This window comes from Prenolepis imparis, unplaced genomic scaffold (genome assembly GCF_030444845.1).
Source record: "Prenolepis imparis isolate NDT839.2.m4 unplaced genomic scaffold, iyPreImpa1.0 SCAF_12, whole genome shotgun sequence".
NCBI classification, from domain to species: Eukaryota; Metazoa; Arthropoda; class Insecta; order Hymenoptera; family Formicidae; genus Prenolepis; species Prenolepis imparis.
In genome coordinates, this window is record NW_028141170.1 from 4,165,584 (window position 1) to 4,188,986 (window position 23,403).

The 23,403-nt window shown below is 36.1% G+C and overlaps 1 protein-coding gene across 1 annotated transcript in view; it reads left to right on the forward strand.

The window, feature by feature from the left end:
- Window positions 1-23,403, forward strand: part of LOC145943947 (uncharacterized) — a 136,924-nt gene that overhangs the window by 35,430 nt on the left and 78,091 nt on the right. Inside the window, exons 5-6 of the mRNA XM_083051866.1 lie at window positions 4,738-4,795; window positions 21,873-21,933. Of these exons, the coding sequence (XP_082907992.1) occupies window positions 4,738-4,795; window positions 21,873-21,933 (119 nt within the window). The remainder of the gene's footprint in view (window positions 1-4,737; window positions 4,796-21,872; window positions 21,934-23,403) is intronic.

A 23,403-nucleotide genomic window follows, 5' to 3' on the forward strand; every position in this document is an offset into this window, starting at 1 on the left:
GGGTAGAAAGTAAAATATTTGCCGTGTATTTATAACTGCAGGCAGGTGAAACGGGAGGTGGATTGCGGATGCGATGATGATAACGGAGGGGACAGGGGGGAGAAGGTGGTCGGGGATGGCCGGGGGTGCGGAGGGGTTGCGTGTTGCCGGAGGGAAAGGGGTTGATGCAAGCGTGTAAAGGGCATTTCGGCCGTGTGTACGGAGGTGAAGGCGGCGTGGCAATAAATAGATCGTAAGCCGTAACCCGCGTCACACACAAACCGTCGGAGCGCGCATAATGGTAGGAAACAATGAATGCCGTAATCGGAAACAGTGCCGGTTTGTTATCTGCCATTTACACTCCATTTAACTTCAAATGGCGAATCGGCCGGCGCGCATTCGCGTTTTAAATACAGCCCGGCCTCCAACCACCGTCAAGAGCCGCCCTCACCGCCATCCCTCCCTTTCTGCACTCCGTTTTCACCCCCGCCGACGGTGTACGGCTTAACATAGGGTTAAGCCGTCGTCGAGTGGCTTAATATTGTCCGAAAATTACGTGAATTATCGCGCCGCGTTTTCCGACCTTGCCAAAGAAACTTTATTTGTACGAAAGTAGTCCGTCCACAAGTATTTGCAAAAAGTTTGTAAAATTAGAAATAATATTATTTCTGATCGAATCAATCGTTTAATTATAATTCACATTGTAATTCAATATAATAGGATTTTGAATAGAGTTATATAAGAATTGAGAAAAGAGATGTAATCATTAAGATAGCTTATGCAGTATTCTGTACAGCAATAATCACAGTAGCATGTAAATATTCGTAGTGAAACTTTTAATACCAAGGAGATTGCATTTATAAATGAGGAGAATATAAGTAATATCGATGTATCGATATTGATTAAAGAAAAGAGAAAATCATATGGATGTTTAATGAAGAATTCGATATTATCTTCAATAATTGTCTCGTATCGATAATAATATTGAGATATTAAGATATTGCGACATATGCAAAGTTGTTCTAAGATTAAATGTAAAATATAAGTCTGTATAGTGAACATTATATCGATCTCTTCTTTATAAAGCTATCGTTCTGTTTCGTTTTATAAGAATTGTTTTATTAAGATATCACGTTGCATCACTTCGTTGTAAATATCACATTGTACATAAGCAAGCACTGTATGTAATTCAGATCGTTGTTAATTAATAAAAGAATATCCGTGACACATATTATATATAAACCATATATTGTATCTTATGTCCTTTTATCTATATAATATTAAGTTTAATTCATAAATTCATTAGTTATATTTATATAAGACATTTATTTTTATAATAATAAAAATCAGAGATATTTTTAATATTATCTTTAATTTTTATTGTAAATATCTATTAAAAAATATTTTTACATAAGAAAAAATGTAAATAAAACTTCTTTTATCATTTTTTATAAAAGATTTGTTAACTGATTTGTTGGGCACGATAGTGACTCGCACTGACTTTTCAGATATAAAATTGATTTTGCTCTTTGCTTTATAGACGTCGTCCGTCCTTCTCTTGTCTCTTTGGTGCTAAATCATCAAAAGCCGATTACGTGGCAATAGATTAATTTCTGGCTACTCAAAGACCTCCTCCTGACATCTGAATCGATTGTTATTTCGTCTGATGTTCGAGTAAAATAACATATAACTATATATCTCTTTCAAATTTATTTATAAGAAATAAGAGAAAAGTCTTATTTTATATAAATAATTATATAAATTATATAAATAATATTATAAATTATTATATTATATAAAATATTTTTGTGTATAAATTATTAAATTTTTAAATTAAAGGGAAAAAATACTTGCATTGTCTTAATATAAATTAATAAAATAATAGCTATGTTAATTTATGTATTTTATTGACACACACACACACACACACACATTCGATTTAATATTTTAATATCATAAATAATATGTGTAGAAAATATATATTATAATGTATAATATATGTATATTAAATTATTAAGATATGTATATATAATATAAATATTATAAATATATATAAAATTTGAATTTTTTTGAACATAATAAAATCGTGTAATAGTTGATTGGCAAATTATGTTGAGATAAATTTACTTGTTAACTTGTTGAATTGTACACACATACATTATTTTTGTTAGAAACAAAAAAATATCTCTTTCAGAAAGACAACTGTCTCTGTCTTCCAAGAGAAAGTCACCGCAAAATCCCCTAAACGGGTAACGTTAAGCTCGTCGAAACCGCGGCCAATACGACAAACAATCTCTTACCGCCCTCGTTTCGGCTTAAGCTCGCCCCTTCACCACCCCCGAAGTAAGTGTACTTACCCTCTGCCCGAGGTCCATAAAGATAAATAACATGAAGCACCCGGACCTCGACGGTAGTTGTATCCCTTACAAAGCGACGAAGGGGTCCCTGAGGACTCTCATCATCTCTTCAGCTCTTTCCATCATTTCTCTTGTTCTCTTTCTCGCACTGTATACTATGGCAAAATTCTTTGCTCCGCTTTTCTTTATAAACTTTCTTATTTTTCTCTCACAATTCTGATTTTTGAGCTGAGCTTTACTATATCTTTTATATATATATACATATATATATTGTATATTTTTTTTTGCGTTATAAATATAATTATTTTTAAACTAATATTAAATAATTATTTTATGAATCATGTTTGTTTATGTTTAACATTTATTGATGAGATGAAAAAGAAAAAAGCTATTGAAAATTTCTAAAATAAATAATAAGTTTGTAAAATAAATAAATTAATAATTAATTTTTGATTGAAAAGCTAATGATATAAATTAATGAAATGAAGATGTTTTGCAAAATCGGGGCTCCATATTTTTATTTAAAAATCGAGCATTCTATATCACTATCTTTCTTTCCTGTGATCGGTTCTCCGCCCTTCTTCATTCTTGTTAGCGATACTTCCCGTGGAGAATCGCGCGCATGCTTGTTCTGTCAGTGAAATAATGTCATAGCCCGGGGCCGATTCGCTACGGCACCCTTGCCACGTGGGCGATGATTGGACGCGGATATGCTAATATGGCGTCCGTTCCGAGACATTAAGTTTTTGGTTTACCGATTCTCGCCAGACGAGCCGCGTCTTGACGTCCACATCACTTTCCACCATTGTGCCTTCGATCACGCGTTTTCTTTGGGGGTTCTGTGGGACCTTTGCAAGGGAACACATGAGTCATTGCTCGCTTCATACATAAAGTTGGATCCTTTTCTAGAAAAAATTAGAAAGTCGTGTTTTTCTACAAGAAAATCGACTTTTATGAAATTTTCAAAATTAATTTGAAATTGTACATGAAAGAATAAATTCTAAATTTTAAATTGATTATATATACTAGTATTTGATTATATATACTAGTAATTGCATTATTATTCGATGTAACATTTAATTAATATGAGAATGCAAAAATTAATCGAGTCTCGCATCGTTTTATGAGTTAAGTACATGTCTGTTTTTATTGTCAGCCACCCCGATTCCTGCTTTGTCACGGTCTTTCGATACGATTATGTAACTTGACTGCGAACACGCAGCTTACATCGGTCTCACGATGCAGCGTTTCGCTGTCAACCAGGCGTCGCTAAACGATTTCGTTCGCGCGAGCCAGCGCTTTTCTAGGGCATATGCTGCAATTCGCTCATAGAGTTTCACACGTATGTTTGACATGCTAATAATGTTCATAAGATCTTTATATTGCGCCCTTGATCCTGCATATCATTATTCTCATCTTAATGTTTTTTTCTCAACTCGAAGAATGAAAAAGAATTCAAGATTTGACAAGGAGATTTTTTTGCCAGTAACATCTTATATATTTTTACACGGACAAAACTTATGCCCAGGAACGCAATTAAAATGTTTTTCATTAATATCGATATAATATCTAAATTTTTACTCTCTTCTCAAGACATTTAATTACAACCAAATCATTATTTTGCTTGCGTTCGCGGTATGGATTTTCGATCACGGATTTTCAAGGGGGCATCGCTTGATTGCCCCCGAAGCGCAACGGACGATCGAAGCTCGCGGTGGCAACCTTGAAACGTTGAAGCGGCGAGCCGTCTCGGCTTATTTACGACGTACGTATGATGAAAAACGGAAGCGCAGCCCCGGCGCGATCGTGCGGCCGCCCGTAGCGGATCGTCCGGCAGAGGGATGAAAGGGCCCCGTGCTCTCTCCTCTGCCGGAGCACCTTGATTTACTGTCGACGATATTTTCTCGTTGGTGCTAGTTGGCGCCTACCGCACCACCGCGCCCGACAATGGCGGGCCCGCTTGACATTTTGTTTCGAATTATTGCCCCGCGCTCGCGCGGCCGGTCCTTTCTATTTCGTCGGTCCTCTACCGCTCCTCCACCGAGCGCGACAATGCTCTATTTTATTCTGCTCTATTTTTATTCTGTTTCGCCTGTTTGCTCTGTTTTTTTTTTTTCGTCGCGTTATTTTTCGGCAGCCGCTTGCTCTTTGTTGCGCCGTCGCGCGACGTCGACGCGTATCCGCCCGAATTTCGCAGCTCTCGTGGCACAGATTTATCATCGCGAGAAGTGGCTGCGCGAACGGCGGCTCATCGTCGTTAAGGATACAAGCGAGCAAATAAGGCGCCATATTCTAAAAATGCATACCTATGTGTTCTATGATATGAAAAGATGTAGATTTTATAATTACAAAGATACTATATATTTTAATAATAAAAAAATCTGTCATTTTTATGTTTCAGGTGCTAGAAATATCTTCAGTGATTGATTTTTCGACGAGAAGAATGCAATTTCCTTTTGGTGAGTTTCAGACATTCATTCTCAACTTCCATATCTTGTTATATAATTTACTTTTTTTATATTTCATGATTGGATACTTGTTATTGCTTGTATTTTATTCATAGTATTCATATGTTTCATCTCAAAACTCTAATATAAAAAATTATGCAGTAGTTATAGCTACATATAGCCAGGCATTCATTCTCAACTTCTACATCTCGTTACATGATTTACTTTTTATTATATTTAATGATTGGATACTTGTTATTGCTTGCATTTTATTCGTAGTATTCATACGTTTCATCTCAAAACTCTAATATAAAAAATTAGGCAGTAGTTATAGCTACATATAGCCAGGCATTCATTCTCAACTTCTACATCTCGTTACATGATTTACTTTTTTTATATTTAATGATTAGATACTTGTTAATGCTTGTCTTTTATTCGTAGTATTCATATGTTTCATCTCAAAACTCTAATATAAAAAAATATGCAGTAGTTATAGCTACATATAATCAGACATTCTTTTCTAACTTCTATATCTTGTTACATGATTTACTTTTTTTTTTTATATTTAATAATTGGATACTTGTTATTGCTTATATTTTATTCGTAGTATTCATATGTTTCATCTCAAAACTACTATAAGAAATTATGCAGTAGTTATAGCTACATATAGTCAGACATTCATTCTCAACTTCCATATCTCGTTACATAATTTACTTTTTTTATATTTAATGATTGGATACTAGTTATTGCTTGCATTTTATTCATAGTATTCATATGTTTCATCTCAAAACTCTAATATAAAAAATTATGCAGTAGTTACAGCTACATATAATCAGACATTCTTTCCTAATTTCTATATCTTGTTACATGATTTACTTTTTTTATATTTAATGATTGGATACTTGTTATTGCTTGTATTTTATTCATAGTATTCATATGTTTCATCTCAAAACTAATATAAGAAATTATGCAGTAGTTATAGCTATATATAGTCAGACATTTATTCTCAACTTCCATATCTCGTTACATAATTTACTTTTTTTATATTTAATGATTGGATACTTGTTATTGCTTGTATTTTATTCGTAGTATTCATATGTTTCATCTCAAAACTAATATAAGGAATTATGCAGTAGTTATAGCTATATATAGTCAGACATTCATTCTCAACTTCCATATCTCGTTACATATCTTACTTTTTTTATATTTAATGATTAGATACTTGTTAGTGCTTGTATTTTATTCGTAGTATTCATATGTTTCATCTCAAAACTTTAATATAAACAATTATGCAGTAGTTATAGCTATACATATATAGTCAGACATTTATTTTCAACTTCCATATCTCGTTACATAATTTACTTTTTTTATATTTAATGATTGGATACTTGTTATTACTTGTATTTTATTCATAGTATTTATATGTTTCATCTCAAAACTCTAATATAAAAAATTAAGCAGTAGTTATAGCTACATATAGTCAGACATTCTTTCCTAACTTTCATCTCGTTATATGATTTACTTTTTATTATATTTAATGATTGGATACTTGTTATTGCTTGTATTTTATTCATAGCATTCATATGTTTCATCTCAAAACTCTAATATAAAAAATTATGCAGTAGTTATAGCTACATATAGTCAGACATTCTTTCCTAACTTTCATCTTGTTACATGATTTACTTTTTATTATATTTAATGATTGGATACTTGTTATTGCTTGTATTTTAGTTGTAGTATTCATACGTTTTATCTCAAAACTCTAATATAAAAAATTAGGCAGTAGTTATAGCTACATATAGTCAGCCATTCTTTCTTAACTTCTATATCTTGTTACATGATTTACTTTTTTTTTATATTTAATGATTGGATATTTGTTATTGCTTGTATTTTATTCGTAGTATTCATATGTTTCATCTCAAAACTAATATAAGGAATTATGCAGTAGTTATAGCTATATATAGTCAGACATTCATTCTCAACTTCCATATCTCGTTATATATCTTACTTTTTTTATATTTAATGATTGGATACTTGTTATTGCTTGTAGTTTATTCGTAATATTCATATGTTTCATCTCAAAACTCTAATATAAGAAATTATGCAGTAGTTATAGCTTAATTTGATATTATTTTTTTTCCTTATTTTAATTGAAGCTTCTGGACGAAGCTAGCGATTATGATTTTTTCTATTGTCACTTCTTCAATTCTCTTGCGATTAAAATAATTTGAAACAATTATTTTCTGTATATTTTAATCATGATTTTTGGAAGACCAACTGTACATAGTTTTATAATTTTTTTTTATCTGAAGAATTATGTAAAAGAGATATATAAAAAATTTTTGAAGAACGTGTATTAACATTATATATAATAATACAAAGATTATTTATAAAATATAAATTTATAATCGCTAAGAGAAAGCTCAGCAAAAGATGAGCAAAAGGTGGAGCGGTTGACTTTTTCACGCTATTTTCCATTTTTCTTTACGACGAAGCGATCGTATATATTCGCTTTTAATCAGCAGCTGGCGTGGCGCGAATTCTTAATCTGCGAAGACCCATTTTCGCGAGCAACGACGGAAAGTTAATAAAAGGAGCCGAGTTCTCTCTCCTTGTCTCTCTAACTATCGAATGATTTGACAATGGAAAAAAAGAATTTCGACCCTGCTTAAATATGTCCGACCACAAAGCAATAAAATATCTTTATCTTACTCGTGCCATTACCCCCTTGATTCGGAGAGTTCCAATTTACATTCCTATCGGGGGGGCTTCGGCAAGATAAGTCCATTTAAATAAATTAGTAATGCTATCTCCTGCGCCGCGCCCGCGCGAAGGTAAGAAGGGAGGGGTGGATTAAATAATATTTTATCAATTTTCGCTGCGATTCGTTACGCGGCGCAATTCTCCATTCAAAATGCCGTTTGACTGCGTGTTTCCGCATGTTACGCATCGATGAATCACCTTGTCTAAAAATTATTTAGGGCGACCACTAGCATTATTATACCATCGCGATTAAAGATAAGAAATAAAGAAAAGCTATAGAAATATTATTTCGATGCAACCCATCAGATAGATAATTTCTTCAAACTTTGAAAATTTGATTTTCTCACATGAATGATACAATATAATAAATGATACACAAATCTAATAAATAAAAATTGCCATGACGATACTATACATATTATTTTATATACGAAGTACAATATCGCAAAAATTTCGTATTATTAGTATCAAAAAAATATAACATGCGAAGGAGAAAAAGGTGGGGAGGGGGACTGCAAGAAGGGAAAAAAGGAGAGAATGCGAGATGGGCGGGACACACATTTAATTTTTCAAAACGGACCGCACGGCGAGCCTTTTCGCGGGCCATGACACCCGTCTCTGCACGCAATTGCCTTACCCTCATTTCGCGTGTGTTGGTAGGACAATATAATGGGGCATAACAACGGCGTTAACACGCAGTGGCCGACCCCGGACACGACCCGCGACCCACCCCGGATGAAATACACCTCTGATAATTACTAGAAATTAATGCGGCGGCCTTACACATGCCGCCCATTGTGAGCGAGCGACGCGCGAGTTTAACTGGCGGTCGAGTTTACGCGATCTCGTATTTACCTGCGTTAGGGGCGGTAATCGCCAACACAATTCTAACACCAGATTAGCGAGGCTTGCTCGTAACGCGTATTAATTACTGCCGCTCGCCAAACAGGAAGATGGAGTACGTCGGAGAAATGGTAGGAAAACAGAAAGAAAGAATCGTGTAATTCGAATCGATTAATTCCGCTTTTCGTCGCATATTTCGGTGCTTGAATATTTGTTTAGTGAAATACGGTATTTTAAATGAAGTTGAGTGGAATAATTGCAATCGTTGGAGATATTATGTAAATGCTACGTAATGATTTTCCAACGATAACATTTAATACTCATTGTGTAAAATCGTTAAGAATACAATTATTAATTTTATCAATAAAAATTTAATATATAGCTTTATTTAGCCAAATATTATTTATATCATATTTCAGATTATTTAATTATGAATAATTGTACATTAAAAAGGATTGCTTTAAAAATTAGTTTTCTTAGCAATTGAAAGTGTTAGCAAAAGGATTATCTATCTATATTTTTTTACATTAGTGAATCGAATATTAATGAGAGAATTGTGATTAGAAAGGAGAGAGCAAAGAAGAATGACGTGGAAAAGATCGTAAAATCAGAAAATTAAAATCAGCGCCGACAACGAAGCGGAAAGCGGATGTACTGTCCGAAGTTATAGCGGGGGTGTTCCGTATAGAGCGGAGACTTAGAGGGGGACGGGCGGGGACGGGATGTATTAAAGCTGCGGTCGGGACCACAGCAGAACAGATAGTTTAATGTGAATTTATTGCGATCGAGATATCGCGCCGGCCAGAAAGCAGAGTCGCGTGCTACGCGCGCGCCGTCAAGCCGATAGCCGGCCGCGGTAAATGCTCGCGATGGTCGGTCCATTGTTGAGCGGCTTCAAACTGGCCCCAAATCGTTCCAGATGAGACCAGGCGAACGACGGTGAGACGCCGAGGGGAGATCGCGGATTCGTTTTTAAAACGGGGAGACGATATCGCGGTATATCGAGGAGTACGGCACGTGCACTATCTCTCTCTTTCTCTCTTTACCGAGGGTTGCGCGCGATTTGTCTTCAGCAGCTTTTTCAGCTGCGACAAATTTGCGTTCATTAGTGAACACCCAAACAATAAAAGAGTTCAAAAACTGCCCAGAATATCTTTGAAAAATATTAATGACCGATACAATTAGATTCTTTTAAATTAGTCGCTGAATCTCAAATTGATGATTTCTCAGAAAAGCAATTACATAAAATATTTTATACTTGATAAATTATGAATCTTATAAATTAATAATTAATTTTAACTTTCGTCATTACAATAAGTATTACGTCAAAAAGATGATTTGGTGAGAATAATTTTGCACCTGTGATTAGTAGATTAAATGTGAAAAAATTGAACGTTATTCCTCTCGCTCGCTTCGCAAACACTTTCATCTGAATTTTTCAGGGAAAATGGGATTTTTTTCTATCGCTTTTATTCTCGATTTTATTCTCGGCGACGATTCTTGAAAGCTTCAGATTTTTGTAATTCGTGATTCCGTTTCACCGGCGTCTTTTCCGTTTTACGTGTTCTTGAGTCCGCAGGTGTCTTCTGCAAACGCGGCCGCGCTGAACGTATCCCGCGATCGTATATCACATTACTTTAATTCATATGGTAATCACGCGGTTCAGCCTGCTATGCCGGTTCGCTGAAAACTTTCGGGACAATGCGAGGGACAATGCTGGCGGGGGAGAGGGTATGTGTCGGCGGGGGTGACAAGGGGGCACCGGCACATCGAGGTGGCTGCGGAGGGTACCGGCGGGATCACTGCAGGCAGTGGTAGAAGCGAGGGGTGCGGGAGGGTCCGGCGGTGCGAATGCGATATTGAATTCGCCCCCTGGCGATGTGCCTGTTATCGACAATGTCCGACCGCTGGACCGGAAGCCATTTGCTCGCTCTGTGACGAAATTTATGAAAGTTTCCAGCGCTCTCGTGGTGGACAATTGCTGGCGAGAGAGAAACGGAGAGAAAGAGGCAGAGAAAGAGAGCTCGCGCGCGTACGGCAAAACGTGCGCTAGGTGTCCGTTCATACGAGTATCGTCGCCGGGAACATGTTCCGCTCGTTTCTGCATTGGAGTTATATCAGGCAGAGGGAGGATTCCATCCGGATAGGGTACCGCCTGCGCATTTTTTTCACAGGGGATTTTTTCGACTTTTGGAATTGTAATTTTGCATCCAAGTGTATTGAAGTTAGTATATAATTTCGTGGTCAAAATCTATTTTTTCCTTATATTATAATTATAATTATTACTTTTGTAAATTTAAAATGCGCAACGGGAAAACATATGTTAAAATCGTCCCCGTTAAATACGTATGTAATATCTTATGATACAAAATTAGCATTCACAGCTGATTGAAAAAAACAACCTGACATATAAAGAATTCATTTGTACACAAAGTATTTTTTCAAGAGTTTGTATCAATATTAGAATGACCATATTATCATAATATATGTGCTTTTCCACGCTTTTCCACTTCTATTTAAAAATTCATTAAATATTTACATAATACAGTTTACAGTTCTATAAATCTTTCTTGAACTTGACCATTTTATATAACTGACTCCAGAGAATCTGCATCTGCCTGAAATACTTGTCTTCAAAAAATAAATATATTAATAATATTATTTACGGTAATAATTTCTATACTTTTTCTGTTTAGCTCTCAGAAAAACTGCAGTATATAATTTCTACATTCTGTCCGCAATTAATTAACTCACTCGCTAGCCAATAATAAGCGTAAAATAGTGAGCAACTTTTAACCAGCGCGGTTTCATAAATCGCGTGTAATTACGAACATAGCGCGACGATCTGTCTCTATTTACACGCGGGACCAAAAGTCGCGAAGTGATCTCGGTAGCGGCTACTCCGTGGCGAACAATCGTAGACATGAATTTCCCATTAGGGGATGAAAACCGCGGGTCAATCCGCGACAAATCCATATGCCGAAAAGCGCGCTATCCAATCTGAAAGTGGCTGGTTAACGCGCGCAGCTTATGCGCCATACATTACACTTGTATATACATACATGGCCACTGTGTCTTTGGCCAGAAGCCTGTGAAAACCACTAATAGAAATGAGTATTATCGCTCGTCAATTTCTATTCTCCTTTTTTTTCTCGAGTACGATAAATGTTGGCTCTATTAAGAAGATTTATTTTGTTTTTCTTATCACTATTATATATATATTTTTTTAATTAGAAGGGATCTTTATTTCTGACTCTATGTATATAAAAAAATTTTAATCTCTCTTGAAAAAATGTTTAAAGTTCTTTAGACACTTACTTCTTAGACACTTACGTTCTTTTTCTCAAACTGCGAGATTCATATGGATATCTGGAAGAGATTTCGGCACTGTCTGGGAGGAAAACCGAGGTTGCAGGGAGATCTTCCGCTATATCCGATGTTTCAGTATGGAGGAAATTGGCTGGTCAGCCATATGCGTCGCCTCTCTCTGCGCGCAGCGAAAGGTGGCGATGCGGCAGGGGATGCGAGGGTGATGGCACGGGGAGGAAAGGGGGTGGCGGATGAGTATGTGCATGTGTAGTACGTGTGTGAGTATATGTGTTCCCGCATTACAAATTTAATCTTACAAATGGATCCGAAAACTTGGAAACAATGGAATATATGAAATGCGGCCGCGTATATCATGCCGGTGGTGGAGACGCGGGGTGGTACCGACGGCAATATTGTCAGGGCCGATCCATATTCTCCGAAAGCGCGGCGGCGAGAGGGCCGTCGGGGTTCAAAGGCGGGGAAAGGGGGCGACAGTGGTTCCCGCCAGGGCAGGGCGGGCGAGCGGCAAAACATGCTTCTGGCACGACAAGAAGTCGCGCGCGGAGGTAGACGCACGGTTCCTGTCGCATTCGAATCCCGTGCAAACGGCGCGAATAAGCATTACCTCGTTTCTTCCGAAAAAATCTTTCCTCAAGATGCGATTGTTAGGCTTTTATCGCGAAAATCTCATTGGTACCTTGTTAAGAAATCGAGTACGATACGACCTGCAAGCGAGATGTATACGAAAGATATTTAAAAATTATTTAAAAAATAAAGTTCTCTTTTATAATATTATATACATTTTAATTTACAAGATATAAGAACGGAATTATAATGTTGTTTGCTTATTATTTTTTATTATTATTATTTATTATTATTGCTTTTAAAAATATAGTCGAATTTAAAATTAAAGGTGGAATATATGATCCATTGATCCATTTTAGCGCACGTAAAGTAGAAAAGATACAGATTTGCATAACAATATAGCGAACGCGTCGCTTTACAGTACTTATTCAAGTTCTCGTCATTATATAAAATTATGAAAGGCGGCAGCTGCATTAATTTTAGCGTTGAAAGCTCATTGCAATTACAACTAAATCACGGTACCCGTTGAGCGCGACACCCGCAGGAATCCGCGTTCGGGAAGTTTGGGGTACCGAAATACCTGTCTCCTGAAGGTCCCGAGGTTGGTTTTCTTCAGAAGGGGGAGGGAAAGGAGAGGTTACCCGTATACACAGAAACGCGGCTCCGTGTATCTATCAACCTACATCGGCGGTTTCCTTCCTGCGGGACTCCCGGTTGCGGTATCCCGCGGGGAATACACACCAGCTCGGCGATTCACAGGAGTGTGACTGGGCGAGTCCCAGGAAGCGTGTGCTTTGCTAACGATGACAAACTGCCCCGTTCTAAGACGCCATATTTATGCTAATCTCGGCACAAGGGTAGAGAGCCCGCCGCCTTCAACCTACGAATTTACTCGCGCCCTTCTGCCCTTCCACCGCGCTTTCCGTCGACCCTTCTCCCTCCCTTCTTTTTCTACCCTCTCACTCTCTGGATCGTCGGGACGTTCCGCACCGACGATTCCACGCGACGTCGAAAATTTAGTGAATTACGGATTTTGCATGTGCACGAGTTAACTCCTTGTTCGTTTTCACTTTGTCACTTGCAAAGCGATTTATTTTTCTACATTGATTGAATTCATTCAAAAGATTTTAAGAGAGAACTTTTTTTTATTTTACGGTAATTAAACATACGAAGAGGTTGAAACGGTTATAGGTTTGATGCTAGAAATATGTAAGAAGGTAACTGCTAATAAATAATTCAATGCAACAATTATAATGACTGTTACATTTATGATAGCGAAATCCTCGCATGACTCATAAAGAATTATTGTACAGATTTTCTCGGGAAATGAGACTTTCTCTCTTATTCGCAAAGATTCGCTCGATCTGTGTTATTACGATCGGCCGTTGCTATCGTCACCAATCTGCTAAAACGCATCGCCATACTTCATAAACACCCCTTCGAGCCGTAAGGCGTATTACAATCCAGAAGCCTCAACGAAGAGGGTCGACATTACTTTTCTATTAGAGTGATTGAATCAAACCGCCGGAGAATCGATACTATTTCATGCGCGATGCTTATAATTACGAAAACTGTATTTAACTTATATTTTCACCGCGCATTTGCCAATAGATGCGATTAATTAAATCTACGTTTTAATTTTAAATAAATAGGCTGTATACGAGCTTTACGCGAGTAGAGTATTACACATTTTATTTTAATTTAGTGTTCACATAATCGTCATTAAAATATTGTCAATTATAAATATAATATACAAAAATCTATATAATCTATTAACATATTGAACTTTCTTTACGAAATTATTTGCAAACTTATAATGAAAGAATTAATTTTTTTCAGAAATGTGTGGAAAACTTTACTTGTGTAAGAATGCTCTCTTAAACAATATTTATCATATTATATATAATTAGAAATATACAATATAATATTCAAATTTTATGATGTCAAACAGCAGCCGCAATTGAAAAGCGGTTAATACCGCATTAATAAATGTAATAACTCCGCGTTATAACGACTCCCTTTATTAAATTAAGTAAATCCATGCAATCATATATTTATTATAATAATTTGCATTATTAAATTTAGTAATGATGCGTTAATTTGATAACTCGCGTTATAATATAAATCACGTTATTAGATTTTAGTAATTTTACGTAAATAAATGTATTTTATCTAATTATAACTTTTTTTCTAATAATTCGTATATTACTATTCAATATATATAATAATATAAATGGATTTGTTTTAATATTGCATTAATAAATGTAAAAGTGATAATGATTTTATCCGTTTATCGTCGGTTTTGCGTTATTATTAAACGCCGAAATCTGTTGACGATGCGATACCGTCGTTGACGTCTTAGAATAAAATCGCAGCCGACTCTCGGTCTCCTTCCGATCCCCGTCCACCCTCGAGGGAGCGTTTACCGCGGATAATTCATATTTATGACCGAACGCTCTATCAACCCCACTTGCCTCGTATACATTTAATTGAGACGTCCGTGTCGGAGGCAATAGGGTGCGAACCCCGTTGTCTCAGGGGGTCGCGAGCACAATACTTGTCGTGCATGGGGCACGATGGACTTTTGTGACCGATTATCAAAGCCGTCGTTAGCGGTCGGCTCAGATATTCTCGATATGCGAGCGTATCCAACGTCATCATTGTCCGTGATCATTGTGGTCATATACTATAAAAGATACCATCTCTGTAAAATTGATATTCATCTTCAGAATTTTGATATGGTTCTTCTTTTGACAAAGAGTTTTAAAATATTTTTGATATTTTTGACTTTCTTTTCAGAATGAAATTCTAAGGATTGAGTGATAGGAAATAAGTCCGAAGATAAGCTAATTTATAATTATTCTAAAAAAACGGATAATGTACAAAACGACATAATTATTATTGTCTCTTTAATATGCTATTTAAGATATAGACGATTAATGGTTTATTTTATTTTGATTTAATTTTACATAACATCGTAACATTGTAACATATTTCTAACATATTTACATGAGACATAATCGATTTTTGAACCATATTTTTTCATTTTCTAGAAAATCCTAATTATTAATAACGTTGATTAATTTTTTCATTAATTTACCTCATTCGATTAAAGATATATCGTCACGTTTCTAATGTATTTATATGGACGCTGTAATAAATCTTTCGTTTCTGTTCGGCTATATAGACAGATGATGCACGACAGCAACTAGTTAAATCGTAACTCTTCAAAGTGCTTGTTTTCGATACTCTGTCGTCGATTTCTCTTTTTCGACTTGCCGGTGGAAGCAAAGATTTGTCACCGTGATGGTGGTCGCAGTAGCCGGTAATTTTTTTCTTCGACTGTTATTTTCCCAGCACGGCTTTTGTAATTTGAAGGTTGTAGCGAGTAGTAAATTTTCTGCAAGGCAATACCGATAAACGAGATCGTGGTGTTCGCCGCCCGACCCAGCCCGGGACAGATCCACTTAGTTTTTAGAGAACGCCCTTTCGCGTACGCCGGTCCCTCGAGTATTAAATACTAATTCCATTAAAGCGAGAGGAAGGGTTGCGCGCGCCCATATCTCTGACCCATATTTCATGCCGAAAGCTTTTCAATCTGAGAAAATACTTATAGATCCGCCGCCGTCCCTCGGTAACGTTCGCGACGAAAATATGGAACGCCATTGCTCAACGAAGGAAACGCACTTCGATGACGGAATCGTAGACGCTTGTTTTTCCATCTTTCGTTCGGTTGTCGCGAAATAATCTCTTCTCGTACGTCGGAGATATATATGTGAACGTCGCTTACTTTTTACGACCTTTTTACGACCAGACAAAAAATCCGGAAAAGAAAAAATTAAAAATAATTTTCTCTGCTATTATATATCTTTTCTCGTAATGTTTTTTAACAGCGTATCTTTATGCTGAACGTAAAAGACATCTTCAATCACAATGCGTTAATTCGATTAGCATAGGAATCAATTCTCGAATTATTAAAGTATTCGGTTGATTTCTCTCTCGCTCTCTCTCTCTCTCCTCTTATCTGCGGCGTGTAACACCAACCGAGGATGAGATTCGGCCGTATAACTCAGATTCGATTAAGTCGCCGGCTACACATCCCAGAGATCGGCTAAAAAGCGGCGATTTTCGGCACTTCGCCGTTGCTCTTCGATCGCGAAGTTCTTGTCGAAGCAGATAAATGCGAGCGATTCGCTGCCGCGCGCTCGATGCAATCACGTAGAAGGCCGTGATAACGGGTTATTCAATTACCGGACGATTCGCGCGCATTAATGGGGAACGCTCGGCCGCGAACGGCCGACCGTTCGATTCGCAGTCGAAGATTATGGAGACCAGGATGGGGATAATAAGAATGTCCTGGACCAGAGGCCGCGTCGCCAACTTCCGTCGATCACACCCGACTCGTCGTCGCTGCTTTTTCTTTGCTCCTCGCAATGTAGCCGCGTTATCGGCACTTACTGCGGAAAGTTTCGTTTCAATTACTTGGAGAACCGTCCGGAACTATAGCGTGATAACTCAGGCGACTCAGGCAGATACATGGCCCCAATCGCTAAAAGGTCTTTCGACGATGACGCGAGTGTCTTTCAAGCGGGAATACGATGACCTATATGACTAGCGCGTCGCTTATGAACATATAATAATTGAATGTTGCCTTACACTAGCTGCTTCAGTCATACTGGTGATTTTAGAGTCATTTTTAAATTTTAGATATGAATAGAAATAAATGAACTTTTTTCTACTCCTTTTTTGAGGAGGCCTCTCTGTATAAATTCTCTATATAAAATATAATATAAATTCTCTATATATAAAATTATATAAATATATACATATATTGTTTTAAAATATTGTTAAAATTTACAAAAAAGTTTCCTTAAAAGACTATTGATTCAGAATTAGAAATTATATTATATAATTAATATATTATATTATATATATTTTTCTCATTAATATATACTTTGCGATATAAAACGCTAATAAAATAATAATATTAATCTAACATTTTGAATTTATATGTGCTTTGACATTTTTTATTCAAAATTGAAGATGCAAAATTCGTTCTGGCGAGATGAGGAGAATAAATAAGGAACCGTCGGTGGTTCCATATTGGTCGCGGTACTGGTGTAACCGAGCGGTTCCAAGTCATCGCGAATCGTATCTAGTCCAACGATTTTAACTTGCACACGCTTCTGCTTCGGGGGTTGGCGGTCAATGAGCGCAATAAACTCATTCGACGATTTACCGTGAATCGCTTTACAACCGTCGGTTATGGCAGCACCTATTTCTACCCGCCTTGCAGCGAACAGTTCCTTCATTCTCCTCCGTCGCACGACCGATTTCGCGTCATTCTCTCTGGTTTCATCCGTGTGAAAGGGGAGAAACTAGTTACCGAAACTGCGCTAGTTTAAATTATGAGTCGTGGCGCCTTCGCGATTTATTTTTGAAGGGTGGCCGTCCTCCAATTCCCTCCCCTCCATGGTCCGGCAACGAAGAACCATGAGTATCCGTGGTTGGTGACACCGAGTACTTTATTTCTCGCGAGTCTCTCGTTTCAGAACTCCTCGCGCGATTCTTTTATTTTTCCTCTTCTCCTCTTTTCGCTACGACGGCGTACTGCTTAACGGCAAACTTTCTTTGTGGAAGTTCCAGTCGTCGACGGTACGGCGACGATAACGGGGTGAAAAGTTTGAGAGAGTGTTCGAAGATTACACGATACGGCTTTCTATTGGCCTGTGACAATAAAACGCTCAGCGTTATGCCGTTGTTTGACGATCGGGATGGCAAGAGAGTTCGATTCAAAAATTGAGATTGTTCATATTGTTGCTTTGCTATGTAGAATTATAGACATCTCGCGTCTCGTTGATATTTTTCGATTAATAAAATTATTATAATGAATTATAATATTAGCTTCATTGTTAGTTTAAAGTGAATTATATATCAGATCTTGGATTCTCAATCAATATTCAAATTTTTATGTTTAATGTGAATAAATAATTAATATTTCAAGAATGTTTAGAATGAGTACGGTCGAAAGCGACAGCGCTTTTAAGTTAGTTTTCCTTCTTGCGCGATAAACTATGCGCGTTTATCACACTGTTGCGCTTCTCTACCATCACTTTCCGCAGTTATTTCAACTATCTACGGAAAGATTCTCGAGAGATTCGTGCAGGTGCGACGGCTCGCGGATGGATCGAAAGTCTCATCCACCTTTTCTTGTTCCTCCTCCTATCAATCTCGCGCAATCGTTCCCTCTCGCTTGGACATTTACATGGCAATAGCTGGTGCACCTACACCACCGGCCGGGGTGTGCGCCCCGAGGCCAGAATTGAAACCACCTCATTACCACCGTGGCGGACCGTGAAGGGCTGCGGGAGGGTCGCAGGGACTGAGAGGGAAAGGTTAGAGGGGGCAGGCGGATGCGCTCCCTGCGGGATGAGGCGGCTGCTGGAGAATCCGTTTTGCGAATATTGGAGGTAATGTCGCGAGCGGTTTTATACAACACCCGTTCCCGCCCTTGCCAAAGCCGCCCTCTCTTTCCGCCTTCTCTCTCCGCCTTCTCTCTCCTTCCGTTCCCGTCCTAGCAGCCGCCGCAGCACCTCTACTCCCTCGTATTACCGAGATCCTGATGAAAAATGGAAATAGCGAACCCCCGTCGGTTTTCCCGCCGACATCGTTTTTATTTAAGCGGCTAAAGAATTTTTTCCTCGGGCTACACCGTTGCACAAGCGGAAGCTAAATATACTTGTCGCCACCTAACCGGAAATGCGTACAAGATTAAGGCTTCTGCATGAAAAAACTATTTTTCTAGTTAAAAGGCCTGCACCAGTTAAAATATTTTTATTTTTAAATAAAATGTATATATAAAACATTTACAGTGACAATATTTATATTATATCTTTTCATCTCCTTTGCCGATTTCATATCCGGAAAATAGGTTTTATACGTTCTTTTTCTTACAATTGGTGTAGCTTTTCCTGCAGACAAGTTATATTGTTTACAAGTATTTATGATTATATAATTAATCATTGAAGCTTTACATTCTATGCATGTTGATTTTAGAAAATTTTAAGTTTTATAAAATTTAGAGCTGGTTCCAACTTCTTGGTAAATTTTACCCGACAGATAGCATATGTTCGTCTTTTTTTAAATTTATCTGAAAAGAGACGAAGATGTGCTATCTGTCGGGTAAAATTTACCAAGAAGTTGGAACAGCTAGCCCTCAATAGATTTATATTGTTTAGAATGAAATAAACAAATAGATATATGTAAACGTTCAAAGCAGAATTTTTAATCACAATTCTAAATAAGCCATCTATTTAATTATTTAAATGTTATATAAGTTCGCCGACTATAATTTCGTACTTGCGAAAATTTCGTTACGAGGAAGCCAGATCTTCCGTTGTCACCGGAAGGTAGCAGTCGGACGAAAGTCATTGGTGGTGCGGAAAGAGCCGGGGAGCAGATGACATGTTCGTCCGGGTCGAGATAAGAAAACGGCGGGTCGTAACACGAACACGAAGATGCCCGCATATTACGAAACACGGCGCAGCAAACCGGCAATCGTCTTTACGGCGCCGTGATACGACACGGGGTTGGATTTCTCTACGACTCGCGCATAACAACCGGGAGAGAACCCTTTAGTCGCGAGAAAGGGTGCGCGCGACAGGGATAGAGTGCAGGGGAGAGGGGAACACGTTGTTAGAAGTTTAATTAAACGTTTGCCATAACGCCGCTGCTAAAGGCTGCCAAAGAAAGCACGTTTGGATCTCTTCGAGCTTTGAGTTGAATCTCAGGTAGCATCGCTTTTACATCTCCAGCTTCCAATTTTATAAAGTACATTTAACTATTTGAATTGATAATTATAAAAATTCGCAATTTTGTTGAGGTGCACCTCCAGCATTTATTTTATAACTAAACTAGACAACACAAGCGCGCGCGCTATTTTATTCAAAGATTTTATTTAATTTTATTTAATTTTATTTTAAACAACTGTCAAAACTGTTAACCTTCGCGATGACAGTCGCTCGATTAATAATTTTCACAGAAATCAGCTGATTAAAGCGTTAATTTGTTAATTAAATTTTAAAATAATAATTTGGTAAAAAATTAAAATAATTATATGTTGTAAATAATATGTTATAATATATTATTCTCAATTAATATTTTTTGACAGAAATCAGCTGATAACTGTCAAAAATATTAATCGTGTTTAAAGTATTATAACATATTATTTAAAACATTATTTTAATTTTTATAACATATATTATTTTAAAAATTAATTAGCAAATTAACGCTTTAATCAGCTGATTTTTATCAAAAAATATTAATAAAGCGAAAATTTGCTAATTAAGTATTCTAGCTTATATATTTATATTGTGTATGTTATAATTTGCTAATTAAAATAATAATTTTAAAATAATAATATGGTAAAAGTTATAAAATAGTAATATGTTATAAATAATATGTTATAATACCTTATTCTCGATTAATATATTTTGACAGAAATTAGCTGATAACTGTCAAAAATATTAATCGAGTTTAAAGTATTATATAACCTATTATTTAATACATATTATATTATTTTAATTTTTATAACATTATTTTAAAAATTAATTAGTAAATTAACGCTTTAATCAGCTGACGCTTTAATCATATATGGCATGTAGAGCTTTAATACATTTTTTTTCAGTAGTAATATAAGACATTAATCAGACGTTGTGATTGCTCGGTAGATACACTGACAAATTATCCAAATTAATTATTATACAACAAATTAATTATATAACAAATTAATTATTTTTTATAATAATCAAGCTTCAAATACACAAGACATCTCGAAAACATTTCTATGAATACGAGAAAAAATATTATTGCGGAGAAAGAAATATTCTCTCTCTCAATGTCTCTTAATCAGCTGATTTTTCTGTCAAAAAATATTAATAAAATTTGCTAATTAAATATTCTAGCTTACCTATTTATATTTATATTGTGTATGTTATAATTTGCTAATTAAATTTAAAAATAATAATACGGTAAAAGTTATAAAATAGTAATACGTAATATTGTAAATAATATGTTATAATACCTTATTCTCGATTAATATTTTTTCTTTCTAAAGCTATATCTTTTTGAATGAATCTCCTTCGAGTTTTAATTAATTATTAATATTAAGTCATGTATACATATAGTATCGCGCGCGCGCTATTAGAATAAAGTTGCCGATGTTTGAATTAGCTTCGGCCATTACCGAAACGCCGCGAGCTCAGGCAGTTGGAGCTGCATCCCGTTGTGATTAATTAGTAGGCATAATCGTTAGAAACGATTTCTAACCTTTGTATTGTAATATTTATCAATCGCATATCATAATTTCAACGTTAATATGTAGTCGTAATTGTTCAAAACGCATATTTCGCGAAAAATTCGATGCAAAATCTCTTGCCAACATAACCCAATTTAATCTGTTTTCGCGCGCGCGAATGTGTTATGATCCGTGGATATATCTATCGTTAATTCTAGCTTACATATTTATATTGTGTATGTTGTAATGCGAAATAATAAGATTATTCTAATATATGTATGTTATTTGTTACAGGTAGCATTGCGATACACAGTGCGATTCACGCGTCGTGTCGGGAGTGCCGTGTAAAGTATCGGTGAGTGAGAAATTCTTTATTTTATAATATTTCTATAGCGGTAATGGGGATATATATAATATGTTGAAAATATTAAAATAGTAACATGTGTTTTAAATAATATGTTATAATATCTTATCCGCGATTAATATTTTTTGACAAAAATCAGCTCTGATAATTGTCAAAAATATTAATCGAATTTAAAATATTATAACATCCCTTTCTAAAAAAAGGCACATTAAGTCGATTCTTGCAAGTATTGGTGCATCTCCGATGCTGATTAATTGTTTCGATTCGCATTGTGCGTTATATTCGTAGCATCGAGAGGCTGTCATCGCGAGGGTTAGTAGTTTAACAGTTTGTTCAAAATAAAATAAAATAAAATAATATGTTTTAAATAATATGTTATAGTATACTTTAAACTCGATTAATATTTTTGATAGTTATCAGTTGATTTCTGTCAACAAATATTAATAAAGCGTTAATTTACTAATTAAAATTTAAAATAATATGGTAAAAAATTAAAACAGTAATATGTTGTATAAATATATTGTTATAATGTCTTATCCGCGATTAATATTTTTTGACAGAAATCAGCTGATAATTGTCAAAAATATTAATCGAGTTTAAAGTTTTTAAAAATATTATTTAAAACATTATATTATTTTATTTAATTTTATTTTGAACAAACTGTCAAACTGCTATCCCTCGCGATGACAGCCTCTCGATACTACGAATATAACGCACAACGCGAATCGAGACAACCAATCAACGGCAACAATACATGCGAGAATCGACTTTACATGCACTTTTTAGAAAGGGAATAAAAGAATATAAATAAAAGAATTATCATATGTATCAAACAAACAAACATATTTCTTGAAGTAAAACGAGATAAAAATAGCATTATTCTTTCGCTGCTCAACATATTTGCGAAAAAGAGAATCTGTCATAGAAAGTCGACAAAGTTCATTGACCATCTCGACAAAACTTTTCAAAACTTTTCGATACGCAGAAATGGAGGCGAGATATTTCAATTCCGAGCACGCCAAGTTTCGGAAATATCTAGACGGTAACTCCATTCCCCGTTTTCGTTCACCGAGAAAGAATGTACTGGCCGTGTCGCGGGCATATTGGTAATCTCGGGCGTGGAGAATATTTCTGCCATCTCTTGTCTCCCCCCTTGGACCCCGGGCAAGACGCTATCGCGGTCAAGATGGCGGAGCCCGTAGTGTGCTCGATTTTGTATTAGCATACAAAACACACGCCGGACTCGAGAAATCGTTTTTCATTTTTACGAGCGTGACGCAAAGGTACTTTAGATGCGTGCAATTTGGAAAAAATTCCATGCACGTTCTCCTCTCGTTCGAACAGATTGCTCGCTCAGCCTGTTTTACATTCTGTAATTTTTCTTTGTCTTTGTGCACTGTATAATTTTACAAAAAGCTATTTCTATGATCTGATCTTAAAAGAGTCTATGATAAAGTTTGG